Source organism: Falco rusticolus, chromosome 2 (genome assembly GCF_015220075.1).
Source record: "Falco rusticolus isolate bFalRus1 chromosome 2, bFalRus1.pri, whole genome shotgun sequence".
Classification (NCBI taxonomy): domain Eukaryota; kingdom Metazoa; phylum Chordata; class Aves; order Falconiformes; family Falconidae; genus Falco; species Falco rusticolus.
In genome coordinates this window covers 32247747-32271193 of record NC_051188.1, presented here as the reverse complement: position 1 = coordinate 32271193, position 23447 = coordinate 32247747, and the positions used below count along the sequence as shown (strand labels likewise).

The 23447-nt window shown below is 42.2% G+C and overlaps 1 protein-coding gene across 2 annotated transcripts in view; it reads right to left on the bottom strand.

Moving 5' to 3' along the window:
• The window catches only part of TSC22D1 (TSC22 domain family member 1), a 95831-nt gene extending 75832 nt beyond the window's left edge, over positions 1–19999 (bottom strand). Inside the window, exons 1-2 of one of the 2 annotated variants that reach the window (XM_037375991.1) lie at positions 19531–19999; positions 16032–18886 (exon numbers count right to left, since the gene is read on the bottom strand). In XM_037375991.1, the coding sequence (XP_037231888.1) occupies positions 16032–18853 (2822 nt within the window). In that variant the 5' untranslated portion in view covers positions 18854–18886; positions 19531–19999. Of the gene's footprint in view, positions 1–16031; positions 18896–19530 lie in introns of those variants that run through there. The other variant, XM_037375989.1, reaches the window with a different exon arrangement.
• Positions 20000–23447: the final 3448 nt, after the last annotated feature.

The following is a 23447-nucleotide window of genomic DNA, read 5'->3' as shown; positions in this document are numbered from 1 at the left end:
CTGGTAACATCCTTTAAGATTACTATTAGCACCCTGATTGCAAATGTGACCACACAGACATGAATCAAGACAAACTGTCTTGTTCTTTTTTTACTGTGAAGACAGTTCAGAGCAACTCTGGCAACAGCATTTACCTGACAGAATTGGAAGGGGAAGCACAGGAAGCATTTCCCATCTTTGTGGGAGAGTCCTTTGCTGGCAGCAGTAAAATTGAGAACCTGGCAATTTTAAATGCTTGCTACTTGCCTAGTTATTCATTAGCAACAGCTAATGGAGTTATCCACAGACACTAAGAGGGGTTATCTCAACAGAAGGCATCTTTCCTCCCCTTTGTCAGAATGTAACTACCAAGGATGACACTGGCAAGAGCAGGGAAGGAGGCTGCTTAAAGCCATCCCTCCTCCAGTACCTGGAGCATCCTGCAAAAGGACAAACAACATACTTCAATGCCATTTCATAGCCACTGAACATATGTTTATAAAGTAGAACTAGCCTAGAAAGGCCTACAGTGTATCCCAACATAGAACCAAGCATTTGAAAAATATGCAAGCAGGGAAAACAAGAAAAAAAAACTGCTGAAGCTTTTTCTTACCTCACTGGTACACTACCACTTTACTCTGTAAAACTTCAGCAGTTCTTCACAGCTAGCTACTCTCCATGCACACCTATAATCAATTTAATTACTTTGTGTTGGCAGTAAGAATTGTTGCTAATCTCGTATATCTTTACAGGATTTTAAGCTCACTCAAATATTTTGTTAGAGGCACATAATTTTAAAATTTTGGAGAATTTAAGCATCAGAAGGTGCTTTTCGAAGCTTTGTTTAACATTTAAAGCATTCTTCTTCTTCTTTTACAAGCCTCCTGGATGTTTGCCAGTGGGGCTCTAATGCCAGCACTATAGCATCCAAAACACTATTTTAAGCCATTGCTATGCTGACCAACACATTTTTCAAGCACAAGAACAGCTTCCCAAAAAATATCGACTGTGGGCAAGTGTTTTTGTTGTTCATGAAATTGTAAATATCTTGCTTCAGCCTACAGGTCTTCTTAATTTCTGACCCATGCTTTGATAAGAGTAAGGCAGTCATTACGCCTTTCCCTACTTTAAAGGTGCAACAACCTCTGAACTATTGCGACTCTCCTCAGTAACACGTCATTGCATCCCACCTAGCTTTTAGCAGCCATGGGATCAGTTGTGATCATTCACATTTCTATGAACAGTCAAGGGTATCTATGGCCACCTTCTGTACCTGTTTTTCCATTTGACTCAATCAGTTTCCTCTCCTGCCCTCACACTTCACCACTATTTTCAATAAAGTTTAAATAAACTACAACTTAAAATTCTTTTTATTTCTAGTTTGGAATAAGAAGGTACAGAGCAGTATCCTGTCTTCAATAGTTGCCAGCACCAAGTTATCATGAAAAATCACTGAAAAAGGTGAAAGTAGCAGCTACAATAGATACATCTCAAAGATGTACTTGCTTCCCCTGAATTAGCTAAAAGTAGTCCTAGGAGCTGAAGCCAAAAGTCATTTAATTGCCATGTACTATTATAATTCTGTACCATTTCCTATATAAACACCAGGAAAATGTACACACACATTATATACACATGTACATTTTTTCTCCTTAAAGTGCTGCTAATTCCTAGGCCTCTACAGGATCTTGTGGCAATGAGCTCCACAGACAAAATATTTCTTAAAATTGGCCAAGGCAATTTTACCCATGTTCTCTTGTTCCCAGATTATTTGAGGGCATACACGGTCCACATCTTGTTCTGAAGTAGTTCTCATTTATAATTTAAAGTACAAAAAAGTGGCTATGTTATCATAGCTTTAGGCTCCTTATGAGTCATTGTCTCCATCAGAAGTGTGATGTAGGTTTACCATTGAGCCTTAGAGATTTGCTTCTCTCTTTAGGTATTACTTTGTCATTACATTCTGAATTCCTTCTAATCCCCTGTAGATGATCTTTAGTCATTAAAAAAAAAAATACACCACCACAACTGAATTTCAAGATGTTGTAGGACAGGCTCCGAGGACACAGCAGGCCTTAACTCATTAGCTTTTTGTCCTCAAAGGCTCAAGTTAAAAGTACTCACACAATTTACACGATGGACATCCTGGGTTTTCTATCTGTCCGCACCAAAGCCAAATGACCATTTTGGCACATTTGGCAACAGATTTGCAACTCAAACATACTAACTCACCACAGTAATAGTGGGTAAGAGTGGAAAACCCTTAGGAAGACAAGAATGATCATCAGATAAGACACTCTACTTTGAGAATGTATCCACGAAGAGAAAAGGAAAGCCACTGACCGCAACACCAGCTCCACTCTCTGCTGGCATCAAACATCGGAAGCAAGAAACCTAACCTACAAGGACAATACAAACAGCTTGCGGTTGAAGTAAGAGTGACTCTCTAGGGAACAAAGAAGGGAAAATAACACAAACTGAGGTCTTCGCACAGTCTGACAAGGAATTAACAGCCCACAAACTTATCATTAGTTACATTGCTCATGCCATCCTTTTTCTTACCCCCTTTCATTGCTTCTGTTGTAAAGACTCACCAAAAGACAGCCTCATTTTCCTGAATCAAAGCATTTACCATTCATCGAGAGTTCTGAAGCAAACAGCAAATGCTGAACCAAACTGGATAAATGGAAAAAGCACAGGACACAGTACTGAAGCAGACCTGTAAGACACCATTCCAGGCTTAAAACCAGGACGCATTAGTTCACGCAGCATGACTTAGGTCTTGCAAGTGCTACATTTTGCCAACATTACCAGGAAAGGAACAGAACAAAGTTTTGAAGCCTCTACTTGGGTACGTAAGCAGAGCAACACAGTGAAGCTACAATACAGACAGTGCACAACAAGAAAAGCAAATACACTAGGAATTCTTAAAATGCAATTTGCATCACATAAAATATGCCAATCTGGTAAATCTACAATTAACTTTAACCAAGTGCTTCTATTATGTAATAATTCTGGAAGGTATTGGCCTCAATAGTTAAGTATCAATCAAAAACCAGTCACTTCCAAGGATATACAGCAACCCCGCAACACTCAGTCATACTAGCCTGACTACAAAATCCACTCTAGCTGGCCAAAAGTTTCTCCACTGGTCATTTCTTCCTATGGCACTGGACCTCTGGCCATAAGCCATCAAGAGGGAGTAAAGAGAAATTACACTTAAGGTAAGAGAAGCACACATGTTTCTAAATACCTTTCAAGTACAAGGCTAAATGTTCAGAATCTCCATTGCAAACTGCTCCAAAACGCAAAGCTCAATTCAGGATTTTCAAGTTTTCCACATCAGAGCTCTATTTACCTTCCTTCACCAGCAGTTCTTTCTTCTATTATTTTTATCAATTCCCCGATTAGATGAATTAACACAAGTATGTCCTTCAGGAAGATCAAGCTGCCAAGTCAACAGCTGCCATCCTGACATTTTGAGGTGTTTATTGCCATGTTTCAAACACTTTTTATTTCCTTTGCAGAAAAAACAGAACCAAAGAGTCTTCATTGTCACGTTTCACGTCTGTACAATCTTAAGTCAACCCACTAACACCAATATACTTGAGAGATAAAAAATGCCTACTTCATCAGAAAAAAAATGCAAATCTCAGATACTGCATTTCAAACCATTTCTTACCATTTTAAGGTTACAAACTTTCTTTACCACTTAAGAACAATCTCACAGAAACTAGTCACATTGACTGACAGACACTATAATTAGTGTTCAGACATGGCTGGATCTTCCTTCATAAAGGAAAAAAGCCTCCTTTTCCTGTCAATTGTATTTGGTACATTTCTTTTGTGGTCAATTTAGGCAGATTGGTCTACCCAAGGTACATACTTCTTTTAACTCTTATTTCTGAAGCAAAATGCAGATCTTTCCAGCAACCTCACGATTTCTGAAAGGGCTTCATTTCTAAATCTTGTCTCTTCATTAGAAGCAGACAACATAAATCAGTGGCTGAAAAAATGCAACTGATGAGCAAAAATTAAAACGTTCAGTGTTCACCCATCATGTTCAAAGTATTTTGCACAGGGAAAAAGAATTTTTACTTCATTATAAATGTATACCTTAGAGCATATATTTAGTATACAAAATACTACAGAAGATAATCTTTTAATATATTTTTTTCATATTATAGTTACATTAAGAATGGCATCCAAGAAAGTTGACGTTTTTAATAGAAAAGGCATTGTTTATTTACAGAAGCTCTACATATACATATCACAATTTACTACAGAAAACAAAAACTTTGACTCCAACATTTCTGAACACAGACCTCACAGTGCCAAGTTGCCTATGCCAAATTGTGCAAAGCTACACGGCAGTATTATTTGATGAATGCAATATGTGTGACTGTTCTAGTGATCACAGTAACAAAAGCGTGGGAAGATTTGTCTGCATACACAGAGGCTACAGACATAATCCAGAAGATATCAACTTTCCTCTTAAGTCACAGACAGCAGGTCTAGTGCCTATCAAAGTACTTCTGTTCCAGAGTTATCTGACAGCAACTTTGAGAAAGTAATTCGAAAGAGTACCTGTAAATCCACTGAATTATAGTATTTCTAAAGCCAAAATAGAAGACATACAGAAAAGAAGGGTGTTTGTGATTTTGGATAACTGCAGGGATCTTACACAGATATGACTTGATCCTCCATCTAACATATGTTAACTCTATCATTTAACAAAAAGATATCCCAGTGTTTTGGGTTTGGTTATTTTTTTGTTCTTGCAACATACAAATAAAAAATTTTATATATTTATAAAGCGTACGTGTTCCTGTAACATTAAGAATTGATTAGTCTACCTTGTTTGGAGGTTGAAGTAGGAAGGAACTCTTAAAAATAAATCTTAAAAAAACAAGCTTAATACTTTTTAATTGGAGAGATGTTAAGGGGGGGGGGGGGCTGCATGGCTTTCTTAAACACTTTTTAGATCAGTAAGTATCAAGACAACCCTCTATTTGAAAATACCTACGAAAACTTCACACAAGTTCAACATATTTTACAGAATTCTTTGAAAGACTGTTGGTGATACTTTCAGAGAAAACACTTTCATCCAGTAACTAAAAAAGTCTGTTCTAAATATTTTAAGTATTTGGACAGTAAATATATACATTAAAGAGCCCCAGAGACTGGGCTTTGATGGTCAAGGCAAATGGAAAAAGTGAAGGTAACTACTGCTAGTCACAACTGTCTGCTATATGTTAAACATTTATTTCTCTCCTTTCACAGATCAAGTACTCTCTAGAAGCTGAAAACGTCTTCATGCAAATCATCATCTTGCATTTACCTGTTAATTTCCAATGAAGTAAAAAGACTGCTCAATTACTTCACCATGCTCCAGCATAAGCAAGCAGCACTAAGAATCTATACATCCCAAGAGCTGAGTCAGTGAAGCCTTACAGAAGGGGCTAACCCATGCTTTCACGACAAAATGGTGACTCAGTTTTCAATGCAACCGTATTCCACAGATTGTGTACTTCATTAGCAACAGGTTACACCTCTACAGGAATATACAGATTACCAACCTGCTTTGCTGCTCTGTTTTTTCATAAACCATTAAAAACATTTAAGATTTTGCCTGCTTTAAAGTATCACTGTCTTAAAATCAATTCAGAAAGTATATGGACATCAGACAGCAAGTCCTTTAGGACCACCTCTTCTGTTCTTTGTTATAAAGCAACTAGCAAGGTGGAGCCCCAGTTCACAACTAGGCCTTTTAGTCACTATCCTATAAATAAGAGCAGCCTGTATTGCCAACAACTGCATATACTTGGCTCTAACACACACATGCCTGATACCATTTCAAAAATTAAAATCCCTTTCCCGACCAGAAAAAGAAAGAAGACCATAACTACCATCATAAATATTTCATACTTTCTTCCTCACTCCCCTGTCTCCAATCAAAAACGTGCTCAGGTACCCCTCTCTTTCATAAGTAATTACAAAATTGGAAAGTGTCTCACAAACTCTGAAAGAAAAAAACCACAGAAGCACATACAGATCCTGCACCAGTCCCTAAGCAGTTATGAGTAACTTGCCATTTCACTCAATTTAGGATATTAGGCCTACTAAAGAAACCCTTGGCAGTGCAATATGCTGATCCATTCTTAACATAATAACCTCATTCAATATATTAAAGAGGTACATTTATACCTTTAATTCATTTGAGTGCTACAGTAAATTATTTAACAAGTACTTTAAAAAAAATGTGGTCATTAACTCATGGTTCCTTTTATTTTCACTTAGTCTTTTAAGAATGCAAGAAATTAAATTGTAAAGAACATCAACTGCTCGTTCTCTCACCAGCAGGTTTGTTTAGGGTTGCTTGGGTTTGTTGTTGTTTTTTAAAAAAGAAGGATTAAGCTTTATATGTTCTCATATACATGTATACAGATACACAACGTTCAAAATTTTAGACCAAAGAATCTCCAAAAAAATTAATCAAGAGATTTAGTAGACATTTCTAGTCAAGGCCAGGTCAAGATTATCACTAAACAGCTTATAACATAAACAAACCATAATACTGAATATAAAATAATTTTTTCCACAAAATCCTTCCTTGCCAGATTTCAGAGATGCTCAGAGTTTGAGAATCCTGAACACTGAAGGACAATGACAATTAACACCATGCACAAATTTACACACACGACAATCATGAGACATCCTGAACTGTTCTGCTTCCCTTTACATGTCTTTCTTTCTATAGGGCAAACATTGCTGCATGAACCCTCGTGAAATCCCAGGGGAAGCTAAAGCATTCCACTTCTGTTAGGCTCACCCTGGAAGAATTAAAACACTATTTACAGTCCACAGACAGACTTCCTCAGAGAAATACAGCATCTCTTCACATGGTACACAAAACACATTATGATACCTTGACACATACATCCAGTAAAATTACCAAGCTGAAAACGCTCCAGGAAATCTAGAGGAGTTGGTTTTGGTGGGTTTGTTTTGGTTTTTACTATGCTTATCCCAACTCAGTGGCCATATATGTCAAACAATTCACTCACTATTCAGATTCTACCTGAGTAGCTTTTGCTTGCTCTTCTTTAAGAAGAGAAATTTTTCATGATTGCAGCCACAATATAAGTGAAAGCAATCACACATGAGTTACTTTTAATCACAGTCTTCCTTACTAGCTCTAACAGCACTAAATAGATAGAAACACAAATTTAGTATAGTTACGTTTCAGATTCCTTCAATTTCTACAGCTTCTTATATATAAGTTATGACTGCCAGTCATCTCTTTCATCTGTATACAACTGTGACAGAGTTGGATGAAATGAAGGTCAGAGGAAGCTTAAAAGGCATTTAAGTTTTCTCTCGTCTTGACATGGATTTCATCCCTCTACATTCCACAGGGAGTTCAAAGTTGCTGGAAATTTGTTAAAAAAACATTAAAAGTTATTTCTATACCATGCATTTGTTTACAACAATTTAAAACCAAGCACAAGCAACTCACAACAGACACTAAATTCAGAAACCTAACATTTTATGCAATTAAAAGGACTAGGTATGTAAGCACCAAAGAAGATTAACACTTGATTACCAATAACTAGGACTGTAATTGACCCATGAGACAATGGATTACAAATAAAAGATCAACAATGTTTGCAAAAAAATGATGTCACTTATATTTGATGTGCACCTTCTGATCTTACAGGAGTGAGCCAAGTGTAACACTGAGGATACAGAAATAAGCATACACTAATAGCACTGCATGCCGAAATTACCTTATCTGTGTAACTTGTCTTTACGAACTATACTGCAACACAGTAGTAAAAAAAGCTATTATTAAATGCATTAAGACACCAAAAGTATTGTTGAATGTGTATCCACATATTCAGCAGCTTTGAATACTGTCCCTAATACTTAGCACAGTACTTCAATACTGTCACTCGGGTAACTGCTAGATAAGTTCACATCTTGATTACACACAAAGACATCACAGCTCTAATAAGTTCCTGGTGGATATCCATGCTAATTAAAACAACCTAATAAAAGCCACCAACCCAACAGACATACAAACAGGAGGTTGGATAAGTACTTAAAATCACATGCAAGCTCAAACAATTTGCCTGGCCAAGTGGTTTAGCACACAAGCAGGAGTTTATAGAACACTCTACAACCAACTTCCATTTGCTATCAAATCTATACCTTACTAGAAATTCTGTCTACATTTTTTTTTAACAGCCTGTGGGCCCACCCATATCTTTCTGTTAAGTCTAAACTTATGGAATACCACCTTCTGCCTGTTTTAGCAATTTATAAAATCATAATCCTCCACTATACTCAAAAGAATGGGTTGTTTAAAAGTAGACGAACAGATGATCAAGATACCCCTTAAGTTTTATTAAAATACAAAGCATGGTTTTCTGAAAGTTTCCTTGAGAAAAAAACCATCAGTGGTACTTGCATTTGTTGCTCTTCAAGGATTATAGTCAGCTTCAAAAATTAGTTAAATTTCTAGTCAATAATAAACAAAACTTCAAACTGCTTTACTTCCTACTCTGCTCTTCTAATATACTTTGAAAATCCGGTACTCGTTCCAGATCATTATCTACAACCCTCAGCAAGGAAGGCTAATTATAAAGGGTAGTTTGCTTAGGTAGACATTCTCTGCTGAACAAAGAAGTTACTTTGTTCTGGACCATCACTAGCCCTGCACTGCAAGAAGAAACATAAATTGGGACAAGAACTTCAAGCCTGAATGCCTACAATACTTAAACATATGTCCTGATTGTCAAAGGTACTCAATATATGAAACTTCACCAACACTAAGCACCTCAAAAACAGTACAATAAACTCTTAAAGCATGAACATTTAAAAAACACATTACAACACGGATTTGCTTAAGCGCCCAAATTTATCTAACTAGGTGCATGTGAATTTTACACAGAGCACAGTGGTGAAAGCTTGACTTCATATATGTAGCACATATGGAGCAACACTTTGAAACACTCCTATGCTTATATAGCCCAGTTTAAATGTTTTTTAATAACTGAATTCATAAAAAAAGGTTAAAACAACTTAGAAGAAGTCAAGACCCACATGTGTAATTCAGACTGTGGAGTAGAAAAAAAATTCAGGCATCACTTCCGCTGTACAAAACAAAGCTAAAATAATTTAAAGAAAGTAAGAACAAATAAATTGCTTGCTCAAAGAAAATGGCAAACAAGTTTGTTTCAGTAATTTGAGAAAATCACAGTAAAGTGTTCAAGATTTTACTTTGCAAGTGTAAAAAAATTCATATAATTGAAAAAGTTCAATTAGTAAAGCATAATGCTGTTTCTGAACTATGATGAGTATCTCTGCATGGCACCAAAGCCAAAAGTCGTCATTTAGTAGGTGCTAGCAAGTCATTTAGTCCGTAAGATAACCAACCATGATAAAATACCTAAACTATCACAGGCAATACTCTGACATTTGCATGTATGGGATCATTACAGTCCCTGCCTGCCAAACATTTATAATCTCTAAATCCCTCTCTGAGGCAAGTCTGTCCAGTGTCAGTGGAAGATGGAGACTTCTACATGTAACTGCAACCACAAACCAAATCCTGCCTTCAAACACTGTTAATGTGTAACAGGTGTTTGGAAGGCTGGCACAAAATGAGCTGATAAGGGTTTCCACACCACAAGTGACCGTAGCGCCATCACTATCTTAGTAACCAAAATCCAAAAGCAAACCAAGAGTTAAAAGATTTGCAAGACATTAAAGCAGAAGGATGATCAGGTGCTCCAATTTGATACCATAATTAAGCTGCACTTCCATCATGCAATTTGTAACTCTGTGAATGCTTTAGAACAGGCTAAAATAAAGTGGTATCTCCAGTCATTCAAGAGCTCTTTCTATCTTACCTTTAGGCTATGGTTTCCTGTACAATCACATTGAGAATAAACTAGTTCCTTGTTTATGGTGATCATTACCATTAAATAATTTACTGAATAATCTTACCCTTAGTCCCTGCTTAGTATGCTGTTAAAGCATGCTTTTGCTTAACAATATTGCCTTTGGTGGCCTAAATGCACTAAATTAAAGTTATAGGCTCACTTTAAAAAAAAAGTTTTCAGTTATTTGTTAAAAGTGTAATACCTATTACACACAGCACACTTTAGTCTCATAAATTAATCAAGAACAGAAACGAACATGTGCATTCAATCAATGAAAACAAAAGACAATATTCTTTTCTTTTTTTTTTTTAACATTTCACCTACACCAAACTGCAAACCCAGATCACAAAGTATTCCCAAAAAGGTCATACTAAGAATACACTTGCTATTATTACACTGATACTCAGATGTGCATAGTTTCTTCTAGAAGACTACAGCAATACTACTGTTTACAACTTGACCTACCCCCTAAGCTCTTAAGAGACAGGTCTGAAAAGGCTTATTTATTTCATTACGCTCTGTAAAGTGAACGGCATTATAATAGGGGATTTTTGTAGCATAGGTGTGCTACCCATTTGCTTTTTTACTTACGCTTAAGCAAGATACATGAATATTTTGGGGGTGGTTTTTGGTTTTGGGGTGGGGGGTGATGTATTTATTTCCCCCTCCCATCCTCTTAACTTTGCTAGTTTACCACAGTTACAGTCATTACTATGTTGTAACATTATCTAGAACATAGTAATTTGTAAAGGCTGAAACATTTCACTACCAATACACAGCCTGATGAAGGGATAATTCTAATTTCCAGATTAGCCTGTAACATAAAGAATGCAAAACCTGAGACAGTAACATAGATTGCTTTTCAACATTAAATATTTTAAAACCTTTTGTTTCTTTTTGTACACACATACATACATGATTTAGTCTGCTTATCCACTGACAATTTCCAAAGACCAGCCAAAACTGTAGTGCTAAGGAACATTTTCTGGAAATCACTTTATCAGTTGGAGAGATACTTTTCTCAGTATCTCCAACAATCTGCCTTAAGTGCTAAATTACTGCTTTTACAACCCCCTGATATCTGTTGGTTCTTCCTGTCTTTAAAGACAATGCAATACCAAGCCTGCAGCAGTCCTTAGTTCAAAGCATATCATGGCATGCAGAAAACACATCTATAAAAAGAGATGAGAAAAAAGGTCCATCCAAACAGGTATTGCCACCTACAGCTGGCCAGCAGACATACAAGGCGCAGACTGAACTCCTCATTGTTCTTTACTCAGAGCAGAGAACTAACAAAGTCAATTCAGCCAACTGTAGGTATTTTATTTCATCAGATGAAATGAGAAGCTGGACTTGTCAGCACGACACAACAGCAACCACATTTTCTTCACCAAAGCACTCTCTTTTTACTCATGTGACTTACCACTACCGAGGGTAACTATTTTTTCAAGTTACATAAATAGCCAAATTAAAGATATGAAGAGAATTTTCTAACAGTCAATTGCCCAGAACTCAATTTATGCAGTTTTCACATTGGTGGCAAGACTCTGCAGCAAGTTTTAAATCTGAAAGATGGAAAACACCACCACTTCCCCCAGGATGCAGCTAAAAAAACCCACTACCATGAATCTATGCTAAGCCACCATAAATCCTTCATTGTGAAATATCTTCTAGAAGTATCTTCTCCCTTTTTCATCAAATACAGAAGCAAAATTTCCAGCAAGTAAGAAAGCCCATATACACTCTAGAACAGCTTACAAAATAATTATGCGAAATAGTTACTGCATCAAAAGTAACATTTAATTGAAACTTCCAGTTGTACTTTATTACGTTCATTCTCTACTGCCTAACATCTTCAATAAGTATTCAATTACATCTGTAAAAATCTCATTTGTACCTGATCAACCTTCCTAACTACATACATGATTAAAATTCATTCGATTTTCTGACTGTACACTTGCTTTACAAGCTAGTGCTAGTTACTACTATCAGAGATTCTCAAAGGCTGTTTACAAGTCTTTTCAGTGCTCACATTCAGCGTTAATCTTACAGTCTCTCCACAGACTTAATAACAAGTCAAAACATACATCCTAAACAAAAAAATATTTCCTCCAACATTTGTCTACCTCTGTCCAGGTGTAAAGGGATCTTTTAATAAAAATTTATCTTCAAAAAGAAAACTATGAGGTTGTCAGATAATAAAGAATAATTCAAATCTCTATGTCAGTTTTATGTGTTTATCATCACAATTTCCTCCTTTCTCTTTTGCTTCACTGTTTGGATGAAATGCACATACAGGTGAAAAAAACTTGCATCAGACTAAATAGAATAAAAGCAACTCTACAGGAAATGCTGTCAAAGATCGGAGACAGTTATTAGTTCTCTTTCATTCTCAAAATCTGCTTTTGAGTAATTGTGAACAATGTTTCAGATTAAGTTATTTTTAAATTCACTTACAACAGCCCTTATAAATACTGTAAAATACATTGACTTTAAGTGTTCGCTTTACAGGTAGTTTAAGAATTATACAAGTCTGTACAAAATCTTATTGCAAGCATCTGCAGCATAATAAGGCATTGTCTAGGAAGATGTAAAACGGATTTTGCAACAGTAAGTACAAATACACAAAAGAATTCACCACAATACAAATATGTATTTTTCCATACTTAAGTTTCAAAAGCATAAAAATAAAAGAAATCCTCTTCTATGGTTCTAGGGATGAAATACTAAGCTCAAAAGACCATGTCTAAAATTGACAGGATTTAATAACCAAACTGAATAAATCAAGATAACTGCTGCAAATCCAAGAAACTATATGAGAATCATGCACTGAAACAAGTCCACACCATGACTCAACCCAAGAAAAAAAGATACTTAACATACAAAAAACTTGCCAGCATTTTTAGTACATTGAAATATTAGAAGAGATGATGAATCTACCGACATACAAACCTCTACGGCATACCCAACAGGCTGAAGAAAGACTAGTCAGAAAAACTAGACGTGGGTTTGGTTGTTGGGGGTTTTTTTTGTTGTCATTGTTTTGGATTTTTTTAAAACACAAACTGTAATGGTATTATTTGAATCCTCTCCTTAATAAACTAAGTTTGCAAATTAATTTTCCATACAACATTCTGCCAAGCAGTTCATTTTTAATATCTCTTATTTCAAGTCAAAGTGAAGGGTTTGTTTTTTGGTTTTTTTTTTCAAAAAATCATTCATACTGGGGATATAAAGGCTACGGTTTTCAAAGCAGATACACCGACACACTCTACACTGCCTATATTTAAAAGGCAATGCCCTGATAAAGGGCATAGAAAGAGCTGCAAATGGTGTTGTAAAAACTGAACAGGCCTAAAGACTTAAAGATACTGGCATGTCTTTAAATGCAATTATATACAGGTTTAACGGAAGCTGGGAGTTAATCTAAACAAGGTATTACATGGGTCAGATGTTTTTTCAAAGGCACACTAAATGGAATTTTACAGCTTCTTCGCTGGCCCAATTATGTCATCACTTACTCCTTTCTCCTACCTTTTCCCTTGCCAGGTTTAGAATCACTTGGGACGTATTGATACAAATCTGCAGCAGTATATGTACGCATAAGAGAGAGAAATAGGGATTTTATACACACATATTTACAGCATACCTCCTTCTTAAATGCTTATGTACTGTTACAATACACTACCTTTTACCTCAGTAAAGGGGGGAATAATCTAACAAGCAGGCAAAAAATTCTCAAGAACTCTAGCTAGAGACATCCGATGGGCAGAGAAGTGAGGAAGCAAGCGGAGTAACAGCATTATCTTGCACTGCCTTTATTAAGTGATGAGGTCTAAGCTCTGGACCAAAAGAGATTCCAGTCAAGATGACAATACAAATAATACCTTGCCCTGAGATCCCCTGGAAGCTGAAACAGAAGCCATCTCACCAAGTTTTTAATGCTACAGGCAGCTGTATGGGGACAAGTACTGCTGTAAATTATCTAACTGTACACAAAAGTGACCTGACCACTACTGCCATGCAAAACAAAAAGCAATTATTTTTGGTCTCCATTTAAGAGAGTCATATCCTGCTCTGTGTAAAGAATCTAAATGACTTTCCAACTGCAGCTAAACAAAAGTGTAGCCTACCTGGAGATGACAGACTGAACAAAGACACAACGTGCATGGGAGAAGAAAGGTTATGATCTTTGGCTAGCCAAATAACAGAGGAAGAAGGTATTTCTGGCTATTGTTACCTTCAGGGAATTAAATATTCTGGAAAAGCTACCAATCATGACGAACAGCTAACATATGCTCTTAAAATCAGGGTAAAGTCACATGCTAGATGTCATTTTCCAAAACACTGAGTATCAATGAGTTTATGATTCTCTTACTCAGCTAGGATCCCTGAAAGCTTAGGGGGCTTTTTTTAGATGATGGGGAAAAAAACCCAAAACAAACAAAAAAACCCGAACATAAAAAAAAGCAACACACACCACCAAACACAAACAGGACCCATGAAGAGGATTAGTGTCCTGGTTTAGAAAGATCGAAGGAAGGAGGACCAGAAAACATTTCTGAGAAAATTGACTGCTAGTAGCATAATGGTGACACTGTGGGCTTTAACACTTTAATCTGTCTTCTACCACCTTCACGTACAAAAAACATAATCACAACGAAACAGTGTTGGAACTTGTCTTCTAGGACTCCTGGAAGACAAGCTGCTACTCATTATAGCGCTCTGGCATCTTAGAAAGATGTGATGAAAGCCACTAAGGCAGTCAACACCTCATGATCAACATAATCAGAGGCTGCTGATAGAGTAGTATTTTCAATATTGAAGAGACTCTAGCCTCTCCCAGCAACACAATTTTTTTTTTTTTTTCCAGTTTGGCCACTGATACTACTCCTGATTTGAGTTATGGCACCAAGAAGATATTTAAGAAGGACTTCACCTCCCATTGCTATGGCATTTTCCTCCACCTTGTAAGTGTTCAGTGCTTTATTCTGTCTCCTCACTTGAGTCTGTTTTTCTTTTCTAGTGTTCTTTTCTGTCCTCTCCCACATTCTCAAGGCAGGTTATTTAAAGGTACTTCTCCCATTAATGTCAGCTTCTTATTAGACAAGAAGTTTTTTGGGAGAACCACCACAGTCTTCCTGTCCATTTGTAAACATGTATCACAAGAGGTACTCAATACAGTGAGGAATTTCCTCACAGAATTAGTATCAAACAACTGCACTTTGAAACTGCTGTTCGGATTGCTTCAGCCTGCACATGCAAGGGCCCTTCACAACTGACACAGCTTTTCTGCACTCACCGTCAAAGAAATGAGAATATTCACATGCTCTTACTATTAAGACCAGCCAGTGGTCATTTATATGAAAAGGTGAAGGTGGAAGAACATGTGCGGTTTCTTATTCTGACTGCATAGAATCAGTGCACCAGATTCAAAGGCTCACCACCCCTCCACAGGCCTGCACGGCTCTCACAATGGATTAATGCTTTGAAGTAAAACCACCAAGACCAAAAGTGCCCCAAGTTCAATTTAAAGAGCCACAACAGTGTTGCTGAACCTCCCTTTTCCCACCATACTCATTTGCCTAAAGCGCCTCTTGGCTATCAAAGAGAAGGCTTCTACATACACCACAGACTTGCAACCAGTCCAAAGTGAGTAAAGTCAATCCTCAAAAAAGAGAAGCTGAGGCAGGATGAAGTCTAGGCTCGTGGGAAAAAAATAATCTACCTAGGAATAAATATTCATTATTTCAATATAATAAATAAGCTAAACTACAATCACCACTAGCATACCCACATTCCACAGTATCCTTTTGTCTTCCTCTATACAATGGGAATATACACACTGTCACAGATTGTTAAACGCAATTTACCCATGCAGCAGTTTCAGAGCATAATCAATACAACCCACCCACCCTCCCAAGAGAAAAATAAGTATTTTCATGTAATACCTACATGTGCCGGGACCTGAGAAACAATGTTTCTGATTAGACAAAAACATCACACCACTTCTATTCACAGAATGGCTGTAACAAGACCTGCAAGTTAGTGTAAATCACACTGTATCAGTCTACCCCTTAATAAGGTTACAGGCAGTCTTACCTCTCATCCTCACCATCTACAAGAGGTGTTGTCAACGGCAGCACCTTCAGCGGAAAGAGGGAAGCAGAGGATGGCATATTGCTGCTACCGCCATCTGAAACAGCTGATGCTCCAACACCACTCTCGCCACTGGCAGCTTGAGGTAAACCCACCAGGGAAGGTTCCGTAGGGCGTCTGCCATCTTCAACTTGGCTTACAATTGACTGAGCTAGTGATTGTGTGGGGAACTGGGTAGAGCTTAGCGGTATCTGCTGTGGCACACTCTGTGCCACTGGCATACCTATACTTGTTGATATCAAGGGAGGCTGACTAACACTTTGAGCCAAATTCCCATTCTGCACAGCCGAAGCTTGTGCTATATTCTGTGGCTGTCCCAAACCTATAGAAGCAGAAGGTATGCCAGGGGGCACAGCTGAACCAGCTTGACTTGGTGCAGGAACAGAAGGTATAGGGCTAACCGCAGGCAGCTGCTGGCCAGTCATCCCTTGGACTACAGATTCCACTCCTTGTGCCTGTGGCTGTACAGGTAACAAGGTGTTTTGCTGAGCAATGACCATTTGCTGAGCAAGGCCTGAAGCACCAGCCTGTACTCCCTGCTGCATTATTCCTGTCTGCACAGGCTGCACTACTTGTGAAGATGGAGGAGCAGCCGTTGACGGCATAACTGGAGGTGGAATTTGGTTTGCAGCAGACGGTGGCTGCACCACAGCAGCTACGCTTCCTTGCTGCCCAACATTCAGCATTTGACCACTGGTACCTACACCTGGTATTGCTGCCGGAGCATGTGCAACAGGCTGGGCTGGGGCAGTGGCTGGATGTGCTTGTACTGAAGGCTGCATGCCCTGTGCCTGGGCAACGGGAACCGGCTGCCCTGCTCCTACTCCAGTAGAACCAGGCTGCATGGCAGGGGCTGGAGGCTGAAGGATCTGCTGATGTTGAATGTAGTCTGGCATAGCCCCCGCAACAGAGTTTTGGTTCACCGGCTTAACATGACCTGCAGCCATCTGCGTAGGAACTGTCTGTTGCTGCTGCTGTTGCTGTTGTCCATACTGCAACTGCTGTTGCTGCACAACTGGCAAAGTCTGCACAGGCTGCGCCGGCTGAGAATATGGTAGCGGCTGTTGAGCCATACTTTGAATGGCAGGTTGCTGGTGGCCCAGAGATGGGGATACACCTAGTATATTAACTGGGGCTGGCTGAACCCCAGTAACAGTGGTTAGACTGGCCTGTGCAGAAGGTTGGACCCCTGGCTTCTGCTGTGGATAGTTTACTTCTTGAGAATGCAGCTGGACTTGTGCAAGCTGTGATTGAGAAACACTCTGTGGTATACTAGATGCTGGAATTGCTGGAGGAGCAGCGCTGCTAAAATCCATCTGCTGCGGACCCACACCTTGAAACGCTTGCTGCTGTACCACAGTAGGTGCTCCCATTTCTCCACTTCCCACACTTTCTGTATAGTGACTCAGTGTGCTTACATTGCTGCTAACAGAACTCCCACTGGTGCTCTCCCTTTCAGAAGTCACTTCAAGCGGGTTTTGTTTTATCGTCTCTACTGCTTTGTTTACTGCTACTCCTTCTGAAACTGCAACAGTGTTTTCTTTATCATAGAATTCAGTGCATGTCCATCTACCTTTTTTGAAAGGTTCAGAACTAGAATCTAATTTTACAACCCTAAACCTTGATGTGCCAGATGCAGGCGGCTGCTGGCTTGATCCCACTGCCATTCCTGCAGTTGGATTAGTAACATTGTTAATGACACTAGAGGAAGCACTCGTACCATTGCCAACACCACTCAAGATATTCACATTAACACTGCTGCTAGTTCCAGACAAAGCATTTACATTACCAGTACTTGTGATGTTGCTTAAATTTATAGTACCAAGCACACTGCTTGCCACACTAGAACTACCACCACCCATATTATTTAAGGTACTAGTTCCAGTAGCAGGACTTACACCTAAATTGCCAGGAGTACTTGTAGTGCGGATATTAGAGACGACAGATGCCGGGGAACCAGTGGATGATGCAGCAGAAACTGGTGCAGTTGATATAACATTGTCAGAGCTTCCAGTTGTTGACAGTTTTCTAAATGATGGACTGGGTGGTGGTCCTCCAGAAACTGGGGCACTGCCCACCCCAGGATGTGATGGATGATGGTGTCCATGGTGGTGGTGGTGAAGATGGTGGTGGTGGTGAACATGATGGGGGTGAACACTTCCATTGATCACAACACTCTGCTGTGGGTGATGAGGCAGAGGAGCATGCTGCTGAGGAAGATGAGGCTGGTTTGGAGAAACAGCCCCAGGAGTCTCTGCCTCTTGGAAGTTATTTAAAGTCTCTTCAGAGGAGCTCCTCTCGGGTTCTCCCAAGTCAGTGGCCCTAGATAAAGAAACATCCAAGATTTCTGAAGACGACAGGTCTTCAGTGTGGGACTCGTCCAGGTCATCGTAGCTTTCTGTATCCTCAGCTATGCTGTTATTAGAGCTCATACTCGCTGATATTTGAGCAGGGGTCACACTGGTAATTTGGAAGCCACTTTTCTTTTTCATTTGAGCTCCACTCTGTGCAAGAGGCTGCGGCTGGAGCTGAGACTGTGAGAGGAGGTTCAGGCTTTGTGGAGGAGGGGGTGTCGGCTGTGGACCCACTGATGAAGATGCTGCAGGAGATGGAGGCGGCGGCTGGACCAGCAAAGGCGGCTGATAATCCTCGGCAGAGAGGGCAGCGCTCCCAACGCCGGTACCTGGTGCAGTGGGAGCAGTAACGCAGCTGCTGCCGCTGCTACTGCTGCTGCCCCTTCTAGGAAACATTGCCGGGTGCGCCATCTTCCTAGCACTAATGTCTGCGGCTGAGTCAGGCTGGTGCATTGTATCGGGTGTATTTTAAGAGTGCAATCCCCCGGTATGGAGAGAGACAGACAGACACACATACACACAGTTAGCTTTGCGCTCACGGCAGGGCAGAGGCACCAGGCACAGCCACCCACCCCACCCCCCGGCTCCCGCAGAGCACGGGCTGAGGCGCCTCAGCACCGCCGCTAACCACCCCCCTCCCCTCCTCCTCCCCTCCGAGACAGGGAGGGGGCGAGGACCGGTCCTCCGCCGCCTCGAGATTAGCGCCTCTGAATGTGACACTTTCAACCCTCCGCCATTCACTTTCTTCCTCCCTCTCCCCCCCCCCCCTTTTGCTTTCCACGACCACCCCCCTCCCCGGCCGCCCCCCCGCCTGCGCCTCTCCCGGGGGGCGAGCAGCGGGCGGAGGAAATGCCCGCAGGAGCCGGCCGGCCCCGGGGGCGAGCCCCTTCCTCCCCGCGGCTCGCCCGGCCGCCGCGGCTCGCCGGCAGCCGGCACAGCCCGCCCTCCCCACGGCGGCCGCCGCCGGGCCGCCGCCTCCCCGGCGGGGCGAGAGCAGCCGGCGGGCCCTCGGGGCAGCCCGGCGAGGCAGACGGCGCCCCTCGCCATCACCGCTGTAGTAGTAATAGTAGGAGAACGCAGATACGTACAGGACTGGCGCACGGGAGGGCGGCAGCGGCAGGCTGAGCCGGGCAGGGACATCCCCTTCAGTGGCAGCCATGGAGCTGAATCATTTTGGGTATTAGAGAGACGGAATAAGGAGGGAAGAAAAGCAGCAGCCCGACAAGAGAGTCCATGAAAAGGAGGGAGGGAGGAAGGGGGAGCCAGCCAGGCAGCCTCTCTCTCCTCCCTCTGTGTCTGGCTGTCTCTGGAGGAGGCTGCGCTCCGCACGCTCTTCCTTCCCCCTCCGCCTCCTCCCCCTTTATAACAGGCGGCACCCGCTCTTCCTCCGCAGAACCGCGCCTGGGACCGGTCCTCCTCCCGCGTGCGTCTGCCCCGTCCTTTCTTCCCTCCGGCTCTCTCCCGCCTGCCCCGCCGCTGCGGGTCTCTCCCCCTCCCGGCCCCGTCTCCTCACGGAGCGCTGGAGGAGGGCGCTGCGCGGAGCTGCAGGGGGGAGGGGAAAGCTCGCCAAAGGGGAGGGCAGGCGAGAGACAACGTAAGATGGCCGCCGCGCATGCGCGCCCCGCTGGCAGACATAAAGCCCGTCTGGCCGAGGCCGACGGAAATAGGCTCGGTTCGCGTGGCGGAAATTGCCGAGCGGCGCCGAGCCCGGGGAGGGGGAAGGGCGGGGTGTCCCCGCGTGGCGGCGCTCCTAGCTGGGGAGGGGGCGCCGGGCGGGGGCAAGGCTGCGGCTATGGCGGGCGGCCCCCCCCCACGTGCCCCACTCTCTTCTTCGGGCCCGCAGCATGACTGTGCCTCACATGACCCGCCGCCGCCTCCCTCCCCCTCTCCTCAGCTCCGCTGCAGATTTATTCAAGTTATTCATCACCTTCTCCTTCCTCCCCTCCCTCGGTCCAGAATATTCCTGCCCATTCCTTCCTTCCCTCCGCCCGGGGAAAGCGGAGCCGCCTCACCCGGGGGCCGCCTTCCCCTTTGTATGTACCTCCGGCGGCTTGCCCCCGACCCCTCCCCGCGGCGGGGGTCGCCGCGGGTGGCTCCCCTCACGCCCCGAAATGGCCGCCGCCCAGCACCCCCCAGGCGCTCTTCCCCGCTCAGCCGGCCGGGCGGGAAGGCCCCCGGGGCGGTGTCACCGGGCGGTGACGGGAGGCCGCGGGTGCTGCCACCGCGGCGCGGGCCGCCGGCAGGGCGGGAGGTGCGAGCCCGCTGCGGGCGCGCACTGAGGCGGCGAGACGGTGCCGGGGAGGCGGGGCTGTGGCGGGGCTGTGGCGGGCGGGGGACGCCGCCGGCGCCCGAGGGGAGCGACGCCCGCAGGCGGCCGGGTCAGGTGAAATCGTTCATCTGCATCCACAGGCGGCGTGTGCGTGTGTGTGGATGCGCGTTGTGTGGATGCGCGTGTGAAGGAGTTTCTGATGAGAGGTCGAGAGGAAACGCGCTGCTCCAAAACCGGTGCCGTTCACAAGCATTTCGAAGTGACTGAAGGGAGCTGCGGTGAAACCCACCACCCTGCCCTCGCTGCTGGCGGCAGGCCGCCCGGGCCTCCTCAGCGCCAGGCAGCAGCGCCTGTCGCGGCAGGGCTGCTCCGGCTCTCCCCAGTCCCACAGTTGGCTTCTCATCGTGGAGCAACGACCGTCTGACCCCTGAAGACGCTAGATGCGTGCGTGTCTGCCAGGAGATGCCCCGTCCCTGTGGCTGTTAGACTGCAGGTACACAGCAGGTAGGCAGGCATCTCATGGCCGCACAAGCCCGACAGATTGGCACTGCCGGTATTGCTCCCCCTTTCCCATCAGCAGGATCCTTTCCAGGAGTGCTTTCAGAGCGCCGTAAGTTGGGCCTCCCGCTTTCCTACAGAGAGTGGGACAGGTTCGCACCCTCTCCTCCCGCAGCCTGGCATGCACCGGCGCCTGGAGAGCTGCTCGCACTCCCACCTCCTGGCAGCACGCCTGTGACTCCGAACCCAGGTGTCCCTGAGCTTCTGGAGTTGTCCGAAATCACTGCTTTGAAGTTGGTCCAGTTTGCATGGAATAATATAATGTTCGCAGGACTTGACTGGCATGGGCTAATTCTGTAATCTGACTGTGAAGCCCGCTGGACAAGACAGTCAACAGGGCATGGGGGGAAAAACAGGGCTTGGTGTTTGCTGCAGTGAATATTTAAACATACCACAAAGAGTAGTAGAGCTTTAACGAGAGGAGAGTTGTGAGAGTCCAAGGTAGTATATCATATAGCTGAGTCATTAGAGAGTTCTTGTGGGAGATGTAAATGTTAGCTCCTTCAGGCAGAGAGGAGATTTGAGTCTCCCATGTTCACTGTGTGGCGTTTAATCACTAAGGTACTAGAAAAGCTTGGGTTTCTGGCTCCATTTTGTGAAAAGAGTGAGGATTTAAGGTCACACAGAAGGAGGAGCTTTTGCTGCCTGTTCCTGAATTTCAGCCTTCCATCTTGCCTGTCCCTGTTGACCTAGCTTACCTAATTCTCACTCAATGTGGGGACCAGTGTGGCTTTGAGAAAACCCTGCCTTTTGTAGCCTAATTCCTTTTATGCCTGGAATGCAGACATTCAGCTCGTCTCTCCAGGTACCTGAAAGGTAGACTTGCAACCCTTGCTCCTTCCATGGCTCTCGGACACTATATACAGACGCTATAAAACTATTGTCATGTAATTAAATAGGATTCTGCCTTTTCTAAGAGCAAGACAGTATTATTTTTTAAAACTGATAATCAGCTAGAACACCTTGAAGACCACAATACTACCTGAACACGTGTTCCCTGTGGGAAGGAGCCTTTCTGCAACCCTCACAGATTTCAGGAAAGCATCACAAAGGTGCCCACAATCTGTCTACATCTTGGTGCAGCACTGAGACCTTGTATGTCTTCAATGAGATACTCACATGTGTAAACATTTTAGAGATGAGAGCCCGAGGTTGCAATCCAACTTCCATTATAAATTCCTGTTCTGTCTGCTTATAACTTTCCCAGACAATTTCCTTGAGGAATTAAGTCTTCTATGATTAGTTGCAGCTCGAAGATGATTTTTTGAATGTTTGAACAAAGTCCAACTACTTTTAAACCACATAGGCTATGAATACAGATGACTCTGTTTCTAACCTTAACAATTTGTGCAAAAGTAATTCAAAAAGGACTGGGCTCTGAAGTTTGTATGCAGCTAATAGACATCAACAAGCCTGAAAAAGATTTAGAACAATAGTTTTGTCACTGGTTAAATGCTTGCTTTTACCCACACTAACTTATATTAATTTTGAATAGTTGGTAGTCTTTTGGACTATAAACTTCTGAGTACAGCATGTGAAATGGTTCTTTAAGTTGGGTCTGTATAGTTCTCTTCTTATACAAGAGAAACTGAAGAAAAAATGAAATTTAGATAAGTGTTAACTTATCCGCATAACATGGTCACTGGTCAGTTAACAATCCAAATGATTGTCTAGGCTAGACAAAGCACATCTGAAATGGCATGTTTGAAATTATTTTTTTAATGCTCTTTGTAAATACGAACATTTTTGTGTTACACATTTTTTCTTTGCTTATCTGTTTTCATCAAGTATATGCTTACACTTCTCTTTCATTTTTTGCAAGCCTTAGTCTAAGCACAAAAATAAGATTCTCAAATTCAAGATTTTAATTCATTTTCATATCCATTAAAGTTTTTTAAATTAAAATAAAACCACTGAAGTTGATAATTTAATTGTTATGAATTGTCTTATTTAATTGTTCAAAGTGGGAAAAGAAATTTCATCATATACCTCATCTACAAAACACCACATATTTAAAATTCAATCACAACACAACTGACCACCTTCACATATGGACAATAAGTGAAATTACCCTGTAGTTACTCCAAACAAGTCCACCTGCTGTTTTCTAATGAACTGTATCAATCAACTAGCTGGAACCAGAGGTGCTTGTGTCATCACTGGATGAATCCAGCACCT